Source organism: Erinaceus europaeus, chromosome 2 (assembly GCF_950295315.1).
Source record: "Erinaceus europaeus chromosome 2, mEriEur2.1, whole genome shotgun sequence".
NCBI classification, from domain to species: domain Eukaryota; kingdom Metazoa; phylum Chordata; class Mammalia; order Eulipotyphla; family Erinaceidae; genus Erinaceus; species Erinaceus europaeus.
The window spans coordinates 159706313-159731079 of NC_080163.1; the positions used below are offsets into that span (position 1 = coordinate 159706313).

General features: G+C 41.7%; 1 protein-coding gene and 1 non-coding gene across 12 annotated transcripts in view; one reads left to right on the top strand and one right to left on the bottom strand.

Moving 5' to 3' along the window:
* The window catches only part of CYLD (CYLD lysine 63 deubiquitinase), an 88057-nt gene extending 77284 nt beyond the window's left edge, over positions 1-10773 (bottom strand). For 2 of the 11 annotated variants that reach the window (XM_060185562.1, XM_060185557.1), the window contains exons 1-3: positions 10690-10772; positions 10009-10090; positions 1380-2031 (exon numbers count right to left, since the gene is read on the bottom strand). In XM_060185562.1, the coding sequence (XP_060041545.1) occupies positions 1380-1883 (504 nt within the window). In that variant the 5' untranslated portion in view covers positions 1884-2031; positions 10009-10090; positions 10690-10772. The other 9 variants (XM_060185564.1, XM_060185558.1, XM_060185560.1 and 6 more) reach the window with 9 other exon arrangements.
* LOC132537386 (small nucleolar RNA SNORA2/SNORA34 family) lies at positions 6968-7108 on the top strand. The gene has a single exon (XR_009548824.1). It is a non-coding gene; the product is annotated as a small nucleolar RNA SNORA2/SNORA34 family (small nucleolar RNA).
* Positions 10774-24767: the final 13994 nt, after the last annotated feature.

Here is a 24767-nt window from a genome sequence, read left to right on the forward strand (position 1 = left end):
CCATTTGTTGAGCACTTAAAATGTGCCAGTCACTATGATGAACTGAGTCAAGAAAGAACAAAAAATGCTACAAGCTGTATACTAGTATCATTACTTTTAGATGGGGAAGCAAGTTTAGAGAAATTAAATAGTTTGGCTCAGCTGATGAGTAGCATAGTAAAGATACAAATCTCCAAATGTTTTAAAATCACTGCTTTAAAAATTAAATGAAGAAGTAAACAAGGTGGGGGGCAGTGGGTAACTCAGAGTTAAGCTTAAGTGCACATGGCATGAAGCCCAAGGACCAGCATAATGATCCTGGTGAACAATCCTAGTGGAGTCCCCAGCTCCCCACCTGCAGGGGGGTTACTTCACGGGTGGTGAAGCAAATCTGCAAGTTATCTTTCTCTCCCCCTCTCTCTTCCCCTCCTCTCTCAATATCTGTCTTACCTAACAACAACAGCAATGGCAACAGTAACAATAACAAGGTCAACAACAAAGGAAACAAAATGGGAAAAATGGCCTCCAGGAGCAGTGGATGGTCGTGCAGGCACTGAGCCCCAGCTATAAGCCTGGAGGCAAAAAAAAAAAAAAAAAGTAAGCAAGGCAAAAAATTCTATTTATGAATCTGATACCTAAATTCTAAAGAATTAGCATTAATTCTGGAAACAAGTGACTGGGTTCTTGGGTCCATTTTTCATAGAAATAAAATCCAAGAGAGCATATTTAATGAGGGGACAACTCACAGTAATTTGAAACTACAATTTATTTAAAAAATTTTAATCCAAACTAGCATTACATGATAGCACAAATAAAGAAAAGCCAAGACATTTGGGGCTGGGTAGTGGTACACCTGGTTAAGTGCATATATTACCATGCACAAGGACCCAAGTTCAATGCCCTGATCCCCACCTGCACTGAGAAAGCTTCATGAGTGGTAAAGCAGTGCTGCAGATGTCTCTTTGTCTCTGTCTCTCTTTTTCTCTCTCTATCTTCCTTCCCTCTCAATTTCTCTCTATTCTATCAAATAAAATAAAGTTTAAAAAAAAACTTCAAAAAAACTGAGACACAAAATAATCAACAAGTCTGAGAAGTAATTAGTCTGTAATTGGTAGCATTCATTTTTAATAGAGACAATATTAAAATTGCCAAGATGTGAAAGTCTTCAATAGTCATGTGATCTACAGAGTAGAGTAGGTAGGGTTTTTGTTGTTGTTGTTTGTTTTTCAACATCTTCTCGGTATCATTACAAAGTAAATCCTAGGGACTCTGAGTACTAAAAATTATAAGACTTCTGGGGAAATTTTATTTTTTATTTGAAGTGGAAAGATAAACACAGTTTCACATGACACAAAAACACAAAGGCACACAGAGCCTGCTAAATGGCTTACCAGACTTACCAGTAATTCTACTCCAAAGAATATTCCCGACACTGTCCTCTCTGCTAATAAAGGTCCTCGGAAGCGCACAACTCCAGGAAATTTTTCTTCCCCAGATCTCAGCTGTACTTTCACAGGGCAGCCCACATCTATTTGGAGGCCTTTACTTAGTCTGTTTCTGTTTTTAAACAGGCTGAACCTCTCTTCACAATTGGTAATTGCCAAGAGTAATTCTGTGAACTTTTCATTTATTTCTACCACATCCTTTTCATCAACAAAGAGAACGGCATGTGGTTGTTCTAGGATTTTTAATCCAATTTGATTTTTCTTGCCTTTTGCAGAAGGAATCCTCGAATGCCCCACAGAACGATCCTGGATATACTGGCCTATACTCCCCTTGGGGACTTTAAGGAGCTTTTGAGTTTGTTTGTCTGTCACACTGCTTTCTTGAAGAAGCAAATAAAAAATCCGCTCTTCCCAGTAGGGTGAAGTAACTTTGTCTTGGCTCCATAGGCCTGAACTCATTGTGATATGAGCGCCAAAATATTAACTCAAAAAAAAGGGAACTACTAGGTTTGTTGTAAAACCGCAAGAGATAAATTCACTGGCAGTCCCAAAACATGATTTTAGCAATTTGGTGTCCATGCTGCAAAAAGACAGCAAATCAAAATGCCTGGGGACAAGCAAAAAGAGACTTTACATTTCAGTCTACATGAGCTAAAACAAGGTTAAAGACTTTTCAAATCACACACACAGATGAAATATTTTCCAAAAGTATTTTAAAAGATTAAGTAACAGATATTAGTAGTATCTACAGTAGTTTCTGCATATCTCATTAGAAGATTCATTACAAATATCCTCAAAGACAATGCATGCAATAATGTTTGTTTCTGGGGGCCAGCAGTGGTGCACCTGATTGAGTGCACGCATTACAGTGCACAAGGGCTTGGGTTCGAGACCCTGGTTCCCAACTGCAAGGGGAAAGATTTGCAAGTGGTGAAGCAGTGTTGCAGGTGTCTCTCTCTCTCCCCATTCCCTCTTGATTTCAGGCTGGTTCTATCCAATAAATAAACTAATAAATAAAATGTTTGTTTCCAAGGCACTGTAGTATATAAAGTTAAAGTTCTAGTACAAAAATAACCTCATATGCATATCCTGACATTTGTGAACTTTAAAAGGCAACATTTTTAATAGAGCTTGCCTAATTCAAGTGGATAAGAGGCTGTATTTGGATAAAACACATAAATAAAAAGGTTATTATCTTTGTATGCAGTTTAAGAAAAAAGTTATCTTCATATGTATTAAGGTGAGCATTTTTAGCAATAAAATACCATTAAAAAATCACATTTTAATATTTTAACCACAATTCATTTATCTACATTCCATATTTTGTTAACAGGATATTTTTGAGTCAGTTTCACTTCTTTAATCTTGTACAATCTGTCCTTAAATGTGCAAATGTTTTTCATATTAATCATAACTATAGTTGAATTTTAAATGATCACAAATAGCAGACATTGTAAATCTGTCTACAGCAAAGATATCTTTAAAAATTAGTGTTGTAAAAAAAAAATCAATTGTGTAGCCATCAAATCCTGATCTCCAGAAGAAGGAAATATAATTGCAGTAAGTATTAAGTAATAAAGTTAAGTATTAAGTATTAAAACACTCCAGTGTGATATTATTTTAACTATGTATACTAGAGAGTAATACACAAAAAGATGATTTGAGACACATATAAATAACTTTTGGTAGAGGATGAGAGAGAACACAGCACTGTTCTATTCTTGAAGCTTCTCCTGTGCCTGGTGCTCCTATGTGGTGGCTGGGGGTTCAAATCTAGGTCTTGGGGTAAGGGAGCTATCTCATGAAAATTATCCCATTGAAAATTTTCACTTATCTTTTACATTAAAGTAGTCTTCTTAACCCTACTTTAACAGATGGTCAAAAACTATGCAACTTTATTAATTCAAATTATAACTGCAACACATCATTTTAATTTACGTCTTTATTCTTTAAGAATTGGTTTTTGATTTCTAAATAAGATATTTATTCCATCCTCGAAGAGTTATCTATTTCCACTGTTCTGCATAAGAAAAAAAAAAAAAAGCACTAAGGGTACCATCATATTTATCTATCTTATTTTGGGAATTAAAAAACATATTCCTAAAACTAAAAAAAAAACAAAAAAAAAAAAACTAGTTTTAAGTTAAATAAGTTTAATCATTTAGCTTAATCACTTGGCAAATCTTTACCATATAGAATTAACATTTCTTTTAAAAGCTCTGTTCAATAATGAGGTTTTCTACACTGGTAAAGCTGTTCAAAGACTTTCACTTCACAAGAGAGAACAGACATAAAAGTTGCCCATGATAAGATAAAAAGTGTGGCTCACTGGTCCAGGGGGTGGCGCAGTGCTAAAGCTTTGGACTCTCAAGCATGAGGTCCGGAGTTTGATCCCTGGCAGCACATGTACCAGAGTGATGTCTGGTTCTTTCTCTCTCCTCCTATCTTTCTCATAAATAAATAAAATCTTTTAAAAAAAAAAAAAAAAAGAGTATGGCCCAATTTCAAACCAACATTACTAAAATATCTGTGTAACATTTATTGAAAGTAAAAGGTCAAACTACCAAGTGACTTGCCCTCACTCTCTCTCTCCCTCTCTCCCATCTCTCTCTCACACACATATACACACATTATCTTTTTTTATTGTTGTTGTAGTTATTATTGTTGTTGTTATTGATGTTATCACTGTTAGATAAGACAGAGAGAAATGGAGAGAGGAGGGGAAGACAGAGAGGGGAAAGATAGACACCTTCAGGCCTGCTTCCCCACCTGTGAAGTGACCCACCTGAGGTGAGGAGCTGGGGCTCGAACCGGGTTCTTTATGCCGGTCCTTGCTCTTTGCGCCATGTGCACTTACCCCGTTGCAATACCGCCTGACTCCCCACACACATTATCTTAATTCCACTTGAGAGCACTGTCTACTTCAACAGGAACAAGATCAAGTAACAGTTACCACTGCTGTAAGACACCTGCAGAAACCCCTATCTTAACACCACCTTTCTGATGGTTACCCAAGCCCTTAATCGACCCTCTCTTTAAAGTACTAAAGTTAAAAACACTTTAAAATAGAGTTGTGGAAGTCAGGTGGTAGCGCAGTGGGTTAAGCGCACGCGGCGCAAGCGCAAGGACTTGAGTAAGGATCCTGGTGGCTCCCCCCTACAGGGGAGTCGCTTCACAAACACCTGCAGGGGGTCACTTCACAAGTGGTGAAGCAGATCTGCAGGTGTCTATCTTTCTTTCCCCCTCTGCCTTCCCCTCCTCTCTCCATTTCTCTCTATCCTATCCAACAACAACGACATCAATAATAACTACAATAAAACAACAAAAGGAAATAAGTAATAAATAAATATTTCTTTTAAAAAGAGTATTTGTTATTTTTTTTTTACTAAAATTCTTTTAAGATGTTAACCTTTTCAACCAGGAAAACAGCCATATCCCTTTTTTTTTATCTGTATGGAGCTAAATTATTATGTATCATTCTCAACTGGCAAAGATTGTCATTGCTTTATTAAAAAGTTTTCTTTATATTCTGCTTTCTTGGTTCTGTCTGGTTGTCTACAGATTGACAATCTATGGTTTTTCCCTTGCAATCAGCCGTTTTCTGTGGTTTCCTGCGGTATGCATTTGACTATTTTTCCGGCCTCATTGCTTTCCAATGTACTGCTTCTAATCAGTTCTGAGAACCCAGGTAATGAGATATGGGTGTGTTAAAAAAAACATGTGAAACAATAACATCAAAAAGAAATGCAAAATTTCTAAACAGGGGCGGGGTAGACAGCATAATGGATATACAAAGAGATTCTCATGCCTAAGGCTCCTAAATCCTAGTTTCAATCGCCTGCACCACCCTAAACCAAAGCTGAGCAGTGCTCTGGTAAAAAGAAAAAAAAAAAGTAAATAAATAAATAAATAAATAATCCCAAAATTTCTAAACAGGTCTTTTAGGAGTAAAGTGCTTGCTTCACTGCCTAGAAACTTTTTTTTCTAGTTTTTTTTTTTTTATAGGACAGAGAGAATTGAGAAGGGAGGGTACACAGAAGGAGAGAAAGATGCCTGCAGACCTGCTTCACCACTTGTGAAGCGATCCCCTGTAGGTGCAGAGCTGGGGGCTCAAACCAGGATCCTTGTGTGGGTCTTTGCACTTAACCTGGTGCACCACTGCCCAGCCCTCCCCCCCCCACCCCCGCCATAGACACTATTTTTGTTGCTCTCTGAATTTTGAGATGATCAAGAATGAGTAACTTCAAAAACTTAGTTGCTTTTATTTTTTGCTCTTTAAAATGTAGTGGGGTGGGGGTGGGTGGAGAGATAAGATAATCTGGTAGGGGGCCTGACTTGTATGTCCCAGAGACCAGGAGGAAGCTCTCTCCCTGACTGAAAAAGTTGGCCCAGAGTGGTGAAACTGTACATGTGCAAGGTCCCAGCAACACCTAAATAAATAACAAAATAAAAGTTAAGTATTTTGGGGAAAGGGAAAGAAGGAAAGAAGAAAGCCAGGAAAGAAGGAAGGGATGAAGAAAGGAAATTCCATTTTGGGTAGGAGGTTCTTTTTTTTTTTTACTCTTAAAAACTACTCTATCATTTAGTATAATTAATAACTTTCTTGAACCTTCATAATTACATGTCAACAATGCCTATGCACTGCTTCTTTAACTTAACAGTTAAATCACAACTAAAAATAAAACCACAGTGCTAATGAACCACAGTGCCAAGATAAAATCAACGTCCATTATGCACTAGGGCAATGTATTTGAAATGCATTCAAGTACAAAAGGGCTTTTTGTAAATAATCTAAGAAGCAGTCTACAGTAAAATTTCATTGAAGTACTTTGCTTCATAAAGCAGCATTTTAGCAAGAGTTTTCAAGAACTGTGTTCCAAGTCAACTACGCAAGGAACATTTAACTTTTCTCTAACTTGCATCAGCACAGTGAGAGTGAACTTGCATTCAGTAACATGATGGATCATGTCAGACAGGCAGAACAGCCAAAATAAAAGTCACAATTTAAGAAACACTCTATGAAAATTAAAAAGGATGTTTTTCTCTTTTAGAAAGAATAGGTTTATGACTATCATAGGAAAAACTGACTTATTGTAACTGATAAAGTTGGATGGATCTGTGACTCCGATCCAGATGCATATAAGACAAAACTTTAATGATCATTAAGATCTCTATAGATTGGCATTACTGCAAAATTTATTTATAAGGAAACTCTCCGCCCACTGTAGGATTGAGTAAATTGCCAACATTCTTCTCAATGGGACATCAAATTAAGTCATAATACCCAAGCAGCAGAAACTGACTCAAGACTATAAGGAAAATATTTAAATCAAATATATGAATTAAGAAAGTTAGTTTTGTGGTCCAGGAGGTGGCGCAGTGGATAAAGCGCTTGATTCTCAAGCGTGAGGTCCTGAGTTCAAGCCCTGGCAGCACATGTACTAGTGTGATGTCTGGTTCTTTCTCTCTCCTCCTCCTATCTTTCTCATCAATAAATAAATAAAATCTTTAAAAAGAAAAAGAAAGAAAGAAGGGAAGAAAGGAAGAAAGAAAGAAAGAGCAAACTTCTCATTGAAGCTGTTGGTTTCAAGCAAGAGTCTAAAAAAAAAAAAATCTTTCTCTGGTCTGTTGGCCATTTCAGAACTTTGGAGATATAATGGTCAATTCATTAGCAAGAAAACAGCTGAGTGATTGGTGCCAGATGCGGACTGATACTTATCTATAGTCAGTTAATACCCTGATCCTAAAATACAGAGATCCCTGATGTAACTTTTTAATTTGAATTATAATACCATTAAATTATCATTTGAATAAAGAGATCAGTCTAAAAAAAAGTTTTATGCACTTAGCATAGGAATAGAAGCTGAAAATTACTAAAGATTTATGATATGATGGCTGCCTTCATTTGTGTTCTCTCTACGTACTGTACTACTTACTACTCTGTACTAGTTACTACAGGGCTATTTGTTTAAAAAATCATCTCTAATAGCATACTTTGCTTTCAGTGTAATATATCACCACTGATTCAGCTAAACACTTCTGTACTTATTTCAAGCTGGAAAACTGGGTGATTATGAGTATCCTGATGATTACAGTTAAGTACAGATATATATTACCACAGCAAGAATATAACACTTAACACTGAATTGACATTAAATGAATAGAAGGTCTTTCTTTTGACAGACCTTCTATTCAGAACAGACCAGAGTTACAAAAACTTGAAAACATACCTGGCTGTCTGCGCTTATTAACAGTCTAAATTCGAAGAGTGGAGAATTTATTTGTATTAATATAAAGTCATTGAACCAAGATGAGTGTTGAAAGTCACAGTATTTCTCAATTTCCTGGCAATGCAATGAAGATGATCATAAAATAAATTTTATGCAAAAATGTTACAGATCAGAATTACCACATTCTGAACAATGTGTAGTAAAATGAAATAACATCTGCATCCTTAAATTGACAAAGGTTAACATAACTAGAGGATATAATGGCATTTTGACTCTCAAGTGACAGGTTAGATAATATTCAAAAAAGTTTACCAAAGATAATAAAGACAGATATTGATGAAGAAGGTTTTACATCTCCTGAGATACAGCCTGAGTTGTTCTAAAAAAAAAAAAAAAAAAAAAAAAAAACACCAGGGACCAAGTAAAAATTAAAAATGACAAATATTTGCCCTGATTATACTGCCCTAAAATACTTCCCATAGTTATAAATGGCAAAGATGTAGGAAAGGCCTATGTGAATACCAAAGAAGACACACACAGGACTTGGGACAATTACCATTTTAAGAATGAACTCTCTCTCACCAAAAGGACAAGTTGCTCTATTCTTAAATAGCTATTATATTTCTGGAGGCCAGAAATACAGGGATTCCATGGCCAGAAAGAGAGTTTTAATTTTCTTCATAGATTAACCTGTAAACACAAGTAATTCAGTCCCAAAAACAAAAGGAATCCATAAGGATATATATATCACTTCTGCATAGTCATGTCAGAAGGACAAAGAACTCTACTGTCTCACTGAAGTTAAATCTAACTACTACATCTTCAAAGTATGCATTCCCCAAGTCCTTCACCTTTTTTATTTCATATCCTCAAAGCAGTTCCTGGTTTGAAATAAATGGTTAAGTTAGTTAATTCTGCTAACAGTGAAAGTCAAAATTTGATTTCTTTTTATATATATTTTAAAATGTTGTTATTATCTTTATTTATTAATTGAATAGAGATAGCCAGAAATTGAGAAGGAAGAGGGTGATAGAAATGGAGAGAGACACCTGCAACAATTCTTCACTTGAAAAGTTTTCCCCCTGCAGGTGGGGACTGGGGGCTCGAACCTGGGTGGGTCCTTGAACCTGGGTGGGTTCTTGTGCATTGTAGCATGTGTACTCAACCAGGTGTGCCACCTCCCAGCCCCCACAATTCAATTTCTTTATCCTAACTGCTTAAGTAATGAAAAACTTCTTCCAAGGAAAAAGCAGAGAAAAAAAGAAAAACTTATGAGTTTTGAGTATTTTTCATTTAAAATCTTATTAATTCTCTGGATAAATGAAGTCAAGATTGGTTTTTACACACTTTATTCTTAAACGTAGGAGGAGAAACAAATGAGAATTTCTCAACTGAGAAAATTTGTTTTGAGATTCATATAATCATACCCAGTGCCTGGAAATTCTGCAAAACCAAATAAAATACTTCAATAAAATTTAAGATCACAGTGTGAAAATGAAAAAGAAAGAAAGAAAAAAATAATTATTGTAGTGAACAGAATAATAGTGTGTTCTCCTTCTTGCATTAGAGACCTTAAACAAAAATCAGTTTAGTCTTGCTAAACCACAAGAAGTTCATGCTGTTGGGTGTGTGTTGCTTCATATAACTAATGTTCTGGTCTTATCAGCTTTTCATAAAATCTGTCACCCAAAGGAAGACTTCATTGCAAGAGTATTTTTAAAAAAGAAAGAAACCGTTGCCAAATATTAAAGAACATTAGGGAATGTTGTCAAGCTTCGCAGTACATGAATTTCCACCAGAATTTTTCCAGCAAATCATATTCTCCTAGTCTGGTTCGATACAGTTCAAAGCCACCCACTACTCAGTGGGAAACTGGCAAGCGACATTCCTAGGGCCATTCAGTCTACTTGGAGTATGAGGGGGTGTACAGAAACCCAATATTTGAATGAACACCCTTTGTCAAGGCCTGGAATTTGCTCCGGGTGTCAATAATGACAAAAGGAACAGTTCTATTGAGATCCCAACTAGCCCGAATTGCAAAAGCAAGGGGTGGCAAGTGCTTCTTAGCTGATCTCAGGCTCAAACTCACTCTCCAGAGAGTTGGAGCAGGAATGATGATGCGGAGTGGGAGACCCAGAGGCTCGGTGGCTGGAAGATGAAAACCACTCTGAAACATGCAGATGTCAAAGAGTGAGTGACCGGGGAAAAGATGTCAATGACATGAATAACCCGGCAGCTGACCCAGCTGAGCACCAAACTCAGTACCCTCACCTCCTTTTCCAGACTCCAAGGTCTCCACCCTGCCCGCCGATCTTTAATACCAGTGAAGAATGGGGGGGGGGGGGGGAAGATACCTTGTTCCAACAGAGCACACCTCTCAACTACAGGGATCGGGGGTTGCTGTGCAAAACCGTCCTCGCCCTACAAAAAGGAAAACTGAAAGAAAAAGAAAAAAAGCAGAACACGCCATTAACGAGGCCAGAACCCCGACTGCTCTTCCTGGACCGGAGCCAGACACCACCGAAAACCGACGGGCCGCGAGTCCAATCTCTGCCCAGGGCTGCGGGTGCCAAGCCTGGCGTCCAGGAGCTGCGACCCTATGGCCTCTGCCTCAGTTTCCCCATCTGTCAACCAGGGCTGCAGCTGGAGGCGGTTTCCTGAGCTGCTCCCACCCGGAGTCCTCGCTCCCCAGGAGGTGTCGCGGCGGCGACCGCGCTCCCCTGACCCGGGAGCCCCCTCAGAAGGGCCCAGGAAGGTGGGCTTCCTGGGACCGGGGTGGGGGGGGGCCCAAGCTGACGTCAGTGGGCTCGGCACCCCCCGGCCGTGCAGCTAACGGGCCAGAGCCGAGGGCAAGACAGCTGCGGCGGTGGCCGCTCCAGGGGCCCAGGGGCGGGGAGGGGTGACTGGGGAGACCCGGCTACCTCCTGCTGCCCGGCTCGGCCGTCCGCTCACTCACCTGGGACCCCGGGTGTCGCCTGGTCCCCTGCCTGGCGCCCCAGCCCCAGGCGCCCCACACCCACCGCCCTAGTATTTACCTCCGACGCGCGGCCCCCGCGCAGCCGAACCTGCTACCTGGGCCCGCCCCCACCTGCCCCGCCTCCGAACTGCCCCAAGGGGAGAGAGGGCGAGGGGGTGAAGGGGGCCGCCTCCGCACTGACCAATCACAGCCCGAGATGCATTCCTGCGCGCGTTCTGATTGGATAGCCTTGTGACAGACCTTCCTCCAATGGCTGTCGGCCCAGAGCAGCCAGAAGGGACTTTCCGCTCCGTCAAGCTCGGTGGAGCCAAAGGGAAAGGAGGGGATGGGAGGAGGAGCGCGGCATGGGGGCGGGGAGCTCTAAGATGATTGGACGAAAGGCTGCGGGTTCCGCGTCACCATTGGCTGAAGTTGCAACTAGGGCGGGGCGCTCTTCTGCCCTCCCCCTCCCCTGCAGGGTTTTGGCTGTAGGTTCAGCTGTCAAAACTCGAGTAGACTTGAGGGTTTGGGACTTCTTTGAAGATCACCCAGATCAGGACCAAAAGTAGGATTTCAGGATTCCATGAAAGCAAAGCTTTACAATCAGACCCACATGTGAATCTTTTGCGCTTTGAATTAGTAGCAGCGATCCACATCAGGAAAGCAAAACCACCCTGAGCCTCAATTTCCTCATCTGTAAAATGGAGACAATCTTTTCACCTGTCTTACAGGTTTCTTGTGTGAAATGCCTTATGTAGAGCTCCTAGACACAGATAGACCTCAGTAAATGCTAAATAATTTTTCTCTTTCGGTACCGACCTATTTCTGAACTTTTATTGATAACTATCACAATTTGGAAGGGATTCTCTCAAGGGTGGTCGAGAAGGGATTTCCACAAGCAGTCTCACACAGCTCTATACCCTTGGCCGCCAGCCAGACCTCAGGATGTAGTTAAGGCTCTTTCAATTAGAAGGGAGGCTTCTGATTCCCAAAAGTGCCCAAAGTATTTAAGGAAGTGCTTTTTATAATCAGTCCCAGAGCCTTGCAGCATGCCTCCCTGCACTGGGTACTCTTGTTAATGAATTCCTTCTCCTTTGACATTTTAAGTACCAATTATATGAGAAGGTGATTAATATTGAGAAAGAAAGAGGTGTGTGTGTGTGTGTGTGTGTGTGTGTGTGTGTGTGTGTTTAATCACAAGAGGAAATTTTCCCCAGTGGGAAGTAACATATTTTTGAAGATCTGGGGAATTTAAACCAATGAATACATGAAAGAAATCACATGAGGGGTTATGAACAAGTATTAGCATGGATTTACTAGTACTAGGATTAGCACCTATCTCCCTTCTCCCTTCCCATAAAAACCTAGAATGAAATAAACATCATTTGAAAACCTAAGCTTCAATCCACTCTTGTCTCTCCTTATCCTTATTCTTATCCTGCTTCTCTGAATCAAAACCACAACACAGGAGAAATTAATGCTATGGAAACCAACATGCCTGGCTTGCAGTGTGTCCTTAGGAAGCATTATTACTATCTAGATTCTCCAAGAATACTAGAAGGACTCAAAGATCTCAATCTGACTGTCTGGGGTAGAAATTTCATCTAGGGACTGGGTGGTAGTGCACCTGGTTGAGCTTACATGTTACAGCGCTCAAGGACCCGGCTTCAAGCCCCTGGTCCTTACATGCAGAGGGAAAGCTTTGCAAGTGGTGAAGCAGGGCTGTAGGTCTCTCTTTTTCTTTCCCTCTCTGTCTCCCTTAGCCTCTAGATTTCTGGTTGTCTCTATTCAATAAATAAAGATAATAAAAAGAAAATTTTAAAATAAATTTTGTTTAAAGACAATTTCCCCCTCTACCCATACAATAAGGGGGATGGTGGAGATGGAAAAGTAAAGTGGGATAGAAATATTGTGAATCCTTTCAGAGAGAACAAGTACTCTACTTTCCTCCAGTTTGCCACACTCCTCGCCATTCCCCACTACTACTAAGTTCCCTTCTCATTTATCTCATCTACTGGCCCCTATAGGCAGGAGACTTCACCAATGCCAGACTGGAACATCTTCAAGAACTTTCTTTTCTTTTTTTTAAATTATTTTAATTTTATTTTTTAGTTCAATGGAGAGAGAGAAAGACACAGAGAAAAACACCACAGCACTGTTCAGCTCTGGCTTATGATGGTGTGGGGGGGATTGAACCCAGGACTTCGGAGCCTCAGGCATGAGAGCCTGTTTGCATAACCATTATTCTATCTATCCCTGACCACGAACTTTCTGATAATGACAGCTGCTGAGCCCTCTGCTTCAGTCCTTCATCCCCACTAGCTATGATAAGCAATCTTTCTGACACAACCCCAGAATAAAGCAGTGTCAGGGCATAACCCCACCCAAGAAATAAGTCTGTTAAACCCTGACTTGCTACACAGGGCTTATCTCAGTTACCATCTCCCATCAACCAGTAATGACTGCCTAAACCAGGGCATGGAAAATAGTTCTGAAGCTTTCAGTATATTTAGACTTGAAGCTTTCAGTATATTCAGATGGGAAAGTAAGGTCAAGTGAAGGGAAACCTATGTTTCCCAGTTACCAAAGCAGTGAAGACACTGATTCCAAACCAGTGGTCTTCAAATCAGTAAAAATGGGTTCTCCAGCCAAGGCCTCCATCCTCTCTGTCTTATAATTCCTTCCTTGGTTTAAAGCCCACAGTCCACTCCCTTCTAAGAGTAAGCTCCAGAATCCACTGATCACCTCTGTCTACTCCACCACTTCAATTCAGCTTAGTCCTAGATTCACACATGGTAACCTGAGTTATGACGTAGGTGTCCAGAAACCTAGCAGCATAAAAGAGAGATGTCACCCTTATCTTCAGGCCAAGAAGGTATACTGTACACATAGTCAGTAAAGCTAGAGGCAGCCTCAGAAAAAGGATTTCTCTGACCACACTTTAGGCAAGGGGGATGGGGTGTAAGTGACATGTTAAAGAAACTGACAGAGGCAGAACACAGAATGTGTGGGGACAAAACATAGTCGTACAGGTTCTTTAGAGCCAGGATCAGGTCTGAGCCTTTATTCCAAGAACACAAAAACACTATTGAAGGATTTTGAGTAGGGTAGTTAACTGTGGTCACTATCTGGTGTACTTCCTTTATTATGTACAACAGAGTCCCTACATAATGTCCTTGAAGTAAATGGAATTTCCTCACCAGGAAGCAAGTAATGTCCTGACAGCCATGACTTAAGAGTGACACCTAGGACAGGAAAGACAGCGTAATGGTTATGCAAAAGACTTTAATACTTGAGACTCTGAGGTCCTAGGTTCAATCCCCTGCACCTCCATAAGCCAAAGCTCTGGTCTGTCTGTCTTTCTTTCCCAATGTACCTCTCTATTTAATTTAATTTAATTTTTAAAAAGAGAAACACCTAGTCAATGTTCAGTGAAGCCTTTTCTTTACGTTTTTCCAATTAAGACTTTTTATGAACACTGCTTTCTCATATTTTTTTGTTTGCTGGCTTGCTTTTTTATTTGATAAGATGAAAATTGAGAGGAAAGGAGAGAGAACGACTGAAACCTGTGGTCCGGGAGGTGGCGCAGTGATAAAGCTTTGGACTCTCAAGCATGAGGTCCCAAGTTCAATCCCCTGAAGCACATGAGCCAGAGTGATGTCTGGTTCTTTCTCTCTCCTCCTGTCTTTCTCATAAACAAATAAAATTTTTTTAAAAAAAGAAATAAAAGAAAGAAAGAAAAACAGAGTGAAACCTGCAGTACTACTCCACCACACAGAAAGCTTCTTTCCTGCAGGTGGGGAAGCAGGGATAGGAACCTCAGTCCTTGTGTATGTCCATCCAACCAGTTTGCTTGTTTTCTACTGCCACTAGGCTTATTGCTGAGACTTGGTAGAAGAATCCACCACTCTAGCAGTGTGTGTGTGTGTGTGTGTGTGTGTGTGTGTGTGTGTGTGTGTGTGTGTGTGTGTGTGTGTGTAAAAGATAGAAATTGAGAGGGCATAAGTAGAAATAGACACCTGCAGTGCGACTCCACCACTCAAGAAGCTTTCTCCTGCAAACAGGGACCAGGGACTTTAACCTGGATCCTTGAGCATGGTAATGAGTGCGCTCAATTAGATGCACCTCTGCCCTGCCCTTATCAGACACTCCTCAAGCTTCCCAGATGGTGACCACAGTCTGCTTACTCCCTCCAACTTCCCCAGAGTCAGTGTTGATTTTCTTCTTTTGCCTAGTCAGCCTCTTCACTCCACACAGCCCACGGTGAACTGATAGTCTCCACTCCCACTCAATCCTTCTGTCTTCCCCAGCTCAATAAATGGTGACTTCTGGTTGTCTATCCACTTCCTGTGATTAGGACCCATGAAACTGAGCCACTGAGGCAGTGTCTAGGGAGATAGCCCAACAGACACAGTGCTATACTTGCATGGGTGGTGCTGGGTTTAATCTCTAACACTGAGCATACCAAAGCAGTGAGTGCTCTAGTAACCTACATGCCATTAAATAAACAAATTTTTGTGAGGAGAATAAAGCCACTGGGCTAAATGCGCGAAGCATCACCACAAGCAAGGATTCCCTATAATGCTTCTTCCATATAGTTCAGAGCAGTGTTTCCATCAGTGGCTGAGTTTAGTGCCCACAGTCTCAGGAATGTTCTTATCTCTGAGTGAAGGGAAACTCCAAAAGCAAGTGAACATTCTCCCTGAGAGCTTTTCCTCTGGTCACTTAAAAAGCTCTTTTTGATAAGATAAAAAGGGATTACCTCAGTCATCTTTAAACTAATCCAGCTGAAGGATAAATCTGCACTCTCCATTTGGAGTTATTTGCTGTTATCAGTGACAAATGACTTCTGTGTGATTTACAAAATGCAGAAAAGGGAAAAGGGATTTAATGCTCTTTCTCGAAATCTTTGTGCTAGAACTGAAAATCCCATTTGGAGCAGTAGATGCATTAAGAATCATCTCATGTCACAGGAAACCTACCTCAATTTAGGAGACCTGAATGCTGTCAGGGGAAAGTGAATCATGCTTATAGTTTGACCCCAATTTCTGTTTTCTACACACACACACACACACACACACACACACACACACACACACTCACACACACAACCATGACAGTCAGTAACATGAATTCTCCATTCATTTACCAAGCAATTGAACACCAGCTAGGCTCTAGACACTGTTCTGGAACATGAAGAGGTTGCAGGGCTGACATTTCAGAAGAGACAGTGCATGCTGAGAAGACAATATCAGGCAGGGCAGGGGAGAAACAAATAGTTGGGGGATTGCTATTTTTAGTTGATTGCTCAGAGTCCCTGGACTAGGTGACACTGGAACAAAGATCTGAAGGAAATGAGGAAGCCAGTCATGCCTTGTAGGGAGAAGGAAATAGGCACATGCAAAGAAAGGTCTGGAAGCAGCATTGTCAAGGAAGAGCAGTGACAAAGTGCAGCACTGAGTGAATAGGGTGGGGACAGTTAAGGTGAAGCCAGAAGAAATGGGAGGTGGGGTAGTCCAGACTAGCAGGAAACCCTGACTTTTAGCAATTTGTTTTGTTAGAGAAATAATGATTTAGGGTGGAGGGTACACAGTATAATGGCCTTATAAACACACCTGAAACTCCAAAGTCCCAGCATCAATCCCCCACACCACCATAAGCCAGAGCTGAACAGTTCTCTAGTTAAAAAAAAAAAAATTTTTTTTAATTGTACTATGCAGCTATCAAGAACAATGAACCCACCTTCTCTGACCCATCTTGGACAGAGCTAGAAGGAATTATGTTAAGTGAGCTAAGTCAGAAAGATAAAGATGAGTATGGGATGATCTCACTCACCAACAGAAGTTGACTAAGAAGATCTGAAAGGGAAACTAAAAGAAGGACCTGACCAAATTGTAAGTAGAGCACCAAAGTAAAAGCCCTGTGGTGAGGGGTAGACATGCAGCTTCCTGGGCCAGTGGGAGGGATGGGTCACAGTCTTTTGGTGGTGGGAATGGTGTTTATGTACACTCCTAGCAAAATGTAGACATATAAATCACTAGTTAATTAATATGAGAGGGGGAAAATCAATTGTATGTCTCAAAGTTTTTCAAAACACAAACTGAATCTTTTTAACATATAGGCTGTGTATTTGATATGCGGACTCTCTCAAAAGCCTAGACCAAGTAGATTAGAAGCATCCAATAGCACAGCTATATACAAGATACTGTGTACTGTACAGCAAACCATAACAAAAGGACTTTTCAAAGTTAACCCAATTACCAAATAATGTGATGATAACATTAACTATCCATTGTCTTTTTGAACCCTAAGACAGCAGGAACCTCACATCTCCACTATAGAGCCCCTACTTCCCCCAGTCCTGGAACCCTTGGATAGGGCCCACTTTCCCGTATGCCTCTCCCAATCCATATCAAATAATATTGCATCCGCCGATCACAACCTAACCAACGCAACGATTGCCACCTCAACATGCTTCACCTCATACTGTGTCCAGAGACTACACATGTGGAATGACAACCCTTCAGCTTCATTACTCAGGTGAGACCTTTCCTTTTATAGTACACTCTAATTTCATCTCAGGTGGTTCACTTTCTAACAAAGTCCCAAAACCTAGATATACACCAGTTTCTGTGAGAGAGAGCTTATGTTCACACGTATCCATAAACTACTACAAAATATATATATAATATATATATATATTTATATATATTTTATATATATAAAAGCAGAAGTACACTAGAGTTTGCAGTGAGTACCTCCCTAACACTTCCTCTCCACTATTCCAAGCTCTGGGCCCATGATTGCTCAACAATTTGTTTGGCTTTGTATGTTAACTCTCTTTTCAGTCACCAGGTTCCAGATGCCACCAGGATGCTGGCCAGGCTTCCCTGGATTGAAGACCCCACCAATGTGTCCTGGAGCTCAGCTTCCCCAGAGACACACACTACTAGAGAAAGAGAGAGGCAGACTGGGAGCATGGACCCACCAGTCAACGCCCATGTTCAGCGGGGAAGCAATTACAGAAGCCAGACCTTCTACCTTCTGCAACCCACAATGACCCTGGGTCCATGCTCCCAGAGGGATAGAGAATGGGAAAGCTATCGGGGGAGGGGGTGGGATATGGAGATTGGGTGGTGGGAACTGTGTGGAGTTGTACCCCTCCTACCCTATGTCTTTGTTAATTAATCCTTTCTTAAATTAAAAAAAAAATTTTAATTTTATTGTGAGAAATAATGATTTACAAGACGGTTGCTGTCTGATAAACTCATACACATACACACACACACACACACAGACAGACACACACACACACACACACACACACACACACACACCAGTTGATATTATATGGTTCTAACTTCTTTCTTTTGCCTCCAGGGTTACTGCTGGGGCTCAGTGACTGCACTACGAATCCACTGTTCCTAGTGGTCATTTTTTCCCCTTTTGTTGCCTTTTAAAATAAAATTTATTTATTCCCTTATATTGCCCTTGTTGTTTTTTGGTATTATTGTTGTTATTGATGTCGTTGTTGGATAGGACAGAGAGAGATGGAGAGAGGAGGGGAAGATAGAGAGGGAGAGAAGAAAAACATCTGCAGTCTTGCTTCACCGCTTGTAAAGCAACTCCCCTCCCGGTGGGGAGCCAGGGACTAGAACCCGGATCTTTGTGCTGGTCCTTGCGCTTTGCACCACATGCACTAAACCCACTGCGCTACTGCTGGACTCCTGCCCTTGCCTTTTATCGCTGTTGTTGTTATTAGTATAGTTGTTGGATAGGACAGAGAAATGGAGAGAGAGAAGAGGAGGTAGAGAGGGGGAGAAAAAGATACCTGCAGACCTGTTCACCACTTGTGAAGTAACTTCCCTCCAGGTGGGGAGCCAGGGGCTCAAACCAGGGGCTTGAACCGGGATCCTTACGCTGGCCCTAGCGCTTTAGGCCATGTGCTCTTAACTCACTGTGCTACCCCCAGCCCATGATAGGTGTCTGCACACCACTCCCACCACCAATTAAACCTTCCTTCACCACTGGGTCCCCAACTTCCTCTCAGCTCCTTACTGCCCACCCCTTTGATATTTTATTTTATTTTATTTTATTTTATTTTATTTTATTTTTAGCAGAGAACCATTAAGCTCTGGCTTCTGGTGGTATGGGAAATTGAACCTGGAGCTTCGGAACTTAAGATATAAAAGTCTCTTTTTATAAACATTATGTTGTCTCCCCCACTTGTGTATGTATGTATTGCTGGGGTTCAGTGCCTGTACTACAAATCCACCCTGCCTGGTGATTATTTTATTTTACTTATTTTTATTTTATTTTATAGGACACACAGTCGTGTTCCAGGAGGTGGTGCAGTAGATAAAGCATTGGTCTCTCAAGTATGAGTTCCCAAGTTCAATCCCTGGCAACACATGTACCAGAATGATGTTTGGTTCTTTCTCTTCTATCTTTATCAATAAAAAAATAAAATCTTAAAAAATAATGCTCTTTAAAAAAAAAGAAAGAGAGAGAGAGAGAACGCAAGACACACACAGTCACACACACCAGAACATGGTTCTGCTCTAGCTTATGGTGTTGCTGGGAACTGAACCTGGGATTTAAGATCCTTAGGCATGAGGTTTTTGCATAACTTTTATGCTATTTTCTCTGCCCTCAGCAGCCATTGTTTTCTTTCTTTCTTTCTTTCTTTCTTTCTTTCTTTCTTTCTTTTTTTTTTTTTTATAGAGAGAGAGAAAGAGGAAGACCTGCAACACAGCTCTGCTACTTGTGGAGTTCCCTTATACAGGTGGGAGTTAGGGGTTGAACCTGGATCCTTGTTGATAGTCCACTCTCCCTGGTGAATCACTTCCCATCTTCCCCCAATGCCCTACACATACACACTTGACTTTTGCGTGACAGATGGGAAGCCCTGGTGCGTTTAGATGGAACAGTGGATGAGCTGACTTAGATGAAGGCACTCACTCCACAAGTCAAGGACAGAAACAAGGAGGCCAATGGTTGTACTCAGACAAAAGTGAGGCCCCCAAGGAGTCCCTTGTTTCCAGGGTGAGAAGAGTGGGTGAGGAAGAAGGGAGTGTGGAAGGGAAGATATTAAGTAAGAACTGTTCCAAGCCAAAAGGAATACAAGATGTTCAAGGGATTGGGGCTTGGGAAACTGGGTTTAAAGATTGTTCTGGATCTAGGGAAATCCAAAGATCTTGCACAGCTAAAGTCTCTCCTCATTTAGTTCTCTACGGGAAACTTCTCAGGTTGTTCTGGGTGCCTTTCTTGACCTTATCATTCACCTGGAACATGCTGTCAGCACCAAGGCTATGAGTTCCCTCCTGGGCCCCAGGGCTTGTCCAGCTTCTCTCCACCTGCACCAAGCCCCAGTGAGGAGGGAGGTGTGAGTGAGGAAGTGTTGGCACAATAGTGTGATGCTGCTGCAGTCTAAACTCAGCCAGCTTGGGATGTAATTCCACCTCCCACATTTCTGTGGGCTGTGTTCATTCTAGCATCATGTTTTGGCACTATGGTGGCGGGGGGGGGAGCACTCAGGCTGGTATTTTCTTCTTTTTTTTTTTTTTTTGGTATTTTCTTCTTCTTCTTCTCCTTCTTCTTCTTCTTCTTCTTCTTCTTCTTCTTCTTCTTCTTCTTCTTCTTCTTCTTCTTCTTCTCCTTCTCCTTCTTCTCCTCCTCCTCCTCCTCCTCCTCCTCCTCCTCCTCCTTCTTCTTCTTCTTCGTGACTGTTATTAAAATCTCAGGCTCTTTAAAACATTTCCTTGTCTGGGGGAAGATTTGCAAGTGGTGGAGCAGGTTTGCAAGTGTTTTCCCTTCTTCTGTCTCTATCTGTCCCTTCCAGTCCTTGTGCATGGTAGTATATGCTTAATCAGATGATTCATTGCCTGGCCTCCTCTATCTCTACCTTAAAATTAAGTAATTAATTCCTGTCTCTCTGATCTCCATCTCTTGTCTTCTTGTGGAGTGAGTGCCTTCATCTAAGTCAGCTCATCCACTGTTCCATCTAAATTCACCAGGGCTTCCCATCTGTCACGCAAAAGTCAAGTGTGTATGTGTAGGGCATTGGGGGAAGATGGGAAGTGATTCACCAGGGAGAGTGGACTATCAACAAGGATCCAGGTGCAACCCCCAACTCCCACCTGTATAAGGGAACTCCACAAGTAGCAGAGCTGTGTTGCAGGTCTTCCTCTTTCTCTCTCTATCAAAAAAGAAAGAAAGGAAGGAAGGAAGAAAAGGAAAGAAAAGAAAGAGAAAGAGAAAAGAAAGAGAAAAGGAGAGAAAGAAAACAATGGCTGCTAAGGGCAGAGAAAATAGCATAACAACTATGCAAAACAATGGCTACCAGGCATGGTGGAGTCATGCAGGCTCTGAGCCCCAGGGGTAATCCGGTGCTAAAGGAAACAAACAAACCCAGGCCAGCAAAATAGCTATTTTGGATAGTGTACTGCTTTGCCATATGCATGACCCAAGTAGTTCAGGACTAGTCCCCACTGCATTGAAGGAAGCTTTGATTCTGTGGTCTCTTTCACTCTCTCTGCCTTTGTCTCTGGAGTTTTTTTTTTTTTTTTTTTTTAATTTTGATAGGACAGAGATAAACTAAGAAGAGAGGGAAAGGGAGAGGGAGAAAGAAAGAGATGCATTTACAGACCTGCTTCACTGCTTGTGAATCTTCTCTCCCCCCCCCCCCCCCGCAAGTGGGGAGCAGGGGCTTAAACCCAGATCCTTGCGCATGGTAGTATGTGTTTAATCAAATGAGTCATTGCCTGGCCTCCTCTGTCTCTATCTTAAAATTAATTAATTAATACTGCTCTGATACATTCCTTTCTGTACACAAGAATTATATATTAGCCACAAATCTTCTCCTCTTAGATAAGCCATTAGCTCTGAGCATATTCCTTTCCGTTGACCTTCCTATCAGAGAACTTCAGGACTCAGAGTCCCCAAGTTCATTAGTCACTTGTACAGATTTACAATGCTTTGTGTGGATATGCTGAACTTTCCAAAGTTAGGAAGCTTGGACTCTGAGATCTGACTGACTGTTTATGGAAATCTTAGTACTTCTTTTTCTCTTACTTCTTCTTCTTCTCCTCCTTCTCCTCCTCATACTCCTCCTCCTCCTTATTCTTCTCTCTCTCTTTCAAGATTTTTGTTTATTTATTAATGAGAAAGATAGGAGAGAGACAAAGAACCAGATGTTACTCATGTGCTGCCAGGGATTGAATTTGAGACCTCTTGCTTGAGAGTCCAATGCTTTATCCACTACACCACCTCCTATACCACTTCTAGCTCCACCATTTCCTGGTGTATTATATCATCCAGGCTGAGAGTCTTCCCTCTCATTCCCCACCTGGGTTAGCACAGGCTCCAGACACACAGCTCCTGATGTCTCCATTCAACCTCTCCACTTAGGTTTCTCAGACTTGACAATCCAATATAGAAGTCCCACCATATCCAAGCTTGTTTCTACTTGTCTTCCATTACTCTCCCTATCCTGCAATGGCTGAAGTAAAAAATCTAGGCAAAAGAGTAAAGAGATAACTCACTGGATAATTACCAAGGACATAGTCCAGGTTTGAACCCTGTTACCATGTGGATAATGCTATGGCACAGAGAGAGGCTTTGGTGCTGTGATATCTCTTTATCTCCCTCTGTCTCTCTGTCTACATGAATAAAAAAGCAGCCTTGAGCAATGAGACAGTGCACCTGCAAGGAGCGCTCAGCTGGGGTATGGGGGAGTAATCTGAGAGAGATCCTTAATTTTTCACTTTCCCTCATCCCTCTCATCCAATTCACATGTCAATCCTGGTAATTTACCACTAGAAAGTTTCTGGAACCCATCCACCCTCTTCTCTCCATTTCTGCTGACTTCTTTTTTTTTTTTTTTTTTTTTTTTTTGCCTCTAGGGTTATCACTGGGGTTTGGTTCCTACACTTTGAATCCATTGCTCATGGCAGCCATTTTTCCCCCACTGTATTGGATAGGACAGAGAGAAATTGAGAGGGGAGAGGAAGATACAGACTTCAAGTGGCCAAAGGCCTCTCACCTGCAATCTCATCCCTTTATGTGTTCCAATCCTTTTTCCACCCATTTGCGAAAGAAATCTTCTTTAAACAGAAGTGACTTGTCTCTCTCCTGCTCTGAACTCTCAGCAGCTCATAGTTATTTTAAGACCAAGACCATGACTATGAACTTGACCATGACCAGCCATGCCATGGTTACGCCTCCCTTAACCATGAGTGACCCTGCCTGTTTCTGCAAACCTGCAAGGTGACATGCTCCCTTCACCCTATCTCAGACAGGCCATGGGCATTTCCTGTGGCTGCTGGAACACACTGCCACAAGGTAGGCAGCTTGAAATGACACACTTTGGTGCTCTGCCCATCCAGAGGCCAGAAATCCAGCTTGGGCTAGAACCAAGGTAACAGCAGGAGTGCACTTCCTCCAGCTTCTCTGTTTTCTTTCTAAGATACTATTTTTAAAATATATTTGTTTGTTTTGGATAGAGTCAGAGAGAAATTGAATGAGAAGGAGTGGTGGGATTGGGAGAGAAATACACCTACAGCACTACACTGCTGCTTATGAAGCTTTCACCTTAACAGGAGGGGAGGGTCCTTGCTCATTATAGCATATGTGCTCTACCAGAGGTGCCCACCACCAGGTCCCACTTAATCTCTTTAATCTTTTCTCTTTATCTCTCTCTTTTTGGTTGTTGTTGTTGTTATTTGTTTATCAGAGCATTACTCAATTCTGTCTTACAGTAGTTTGGGGGATTGAACCCAGGATTATGAGGAGCCTCAGGCTTAAAGAGTCTTTTTGTATAGTCATTATGCTATTTCCCCCACCCCTATTCTTTACTTCTTTCAAGATACAGCCAGAGAAGCACAGTGCTTCTGTGCTTCACAGCACTGAAGCTTCTTTCAATGCAGTCGGACCAGGCCTTGAACCTGAGTCACACACGATAGTGCAGTGCTGGGCTAGCGTGAGGGTGTTTCTTCCCAGGCACGTGCTCTCTGGGTTGGAGAGAACTCGACCAGAGCCAGCCTGGGCTGCTTCTTACTCAGTGACACGGGAGAGGAACCAGGAACTCATGGCGAAGCAAGAACATAATGGGTCTTTATTGATGAGAGACAATGCTTTTATATCTTAGAAAACCAGAAGTGGCAAGTCAGAAAAGAAAATGGCTAGGAAAGGGGATGGATAAAAGAAAAGAGCAGGCTAATGGCAGAAAAACTGTTGCAAAAGTTTTAACCGGTGGGATTAATTAATACCCTGCAGGCAGATTGGGTCTCAGGCAAAACAATGATTATGTAAATAGACCATAGTATCAGCAAAGGACGATGGAGCAGAGTGGGGGGGGGGGGCTAGCTTAAGGCCTGACAGTGCAGCACACTATCTGAGTGAACTATGCTGCCAGTCCTTCCTCCTTCTCTTCTTCACTTCATGCACCTTTATTATTTAATAATGAGGTAGGGGGGAGGGGTGCGGGAAGGGAGGGCAAGATAGAAACAGACTAATGCTCAGCTCTAGCTTATGATGGTGCTGGGGATTGAACCTGTAACCACAGAGCCTCAGGCATAAAAGCCTTTTACATAACCATTATGCAATCTCTCCACTCCCTTCCTCCAGTTTCTAGACATGCATTCCTTAGACCTTTCCTCCACCTGCAATGTTCAAAGCCAGTAGCACCACAACTTCAGTAGTACCAGTGTCTAGTTCTTTTTATTTTGTTATTGTCACTCGGACTTCACACCACTCCAGGCTGACTTTTTGAAGACAGGAGGAGAAGACAAGTCACAGAAGCCCATCCCCTCCCCCCTCCCCTTATGCCATGGGGCCAGGCTCAAACCAGGGCCACCCTTCCAGGTGAGCTATCTTGCCAACCTCACAGTATATACTTCTAGGTCAAAATTTCCCTCTGTTATTCTCTTCTACTGACACTGGAGGTCAGATAATCTTCCCACTTCAAGAGCTGCAACCTCTTTTTTTTTTTTTTTTGTCTCCAGGGCTATCACTGGGGCTTGGTGCCTGCACTATAAATTCACTGGTCCTGGAGACCTTTTTTTTTTTTTTAAATGTTGTTGACGTTGTTATTGTTGTTGCCATTGCTGTTGTTGGATAGGACAGAGAGAAATGGAGGGAGGAGGGGGAGACTGGGAC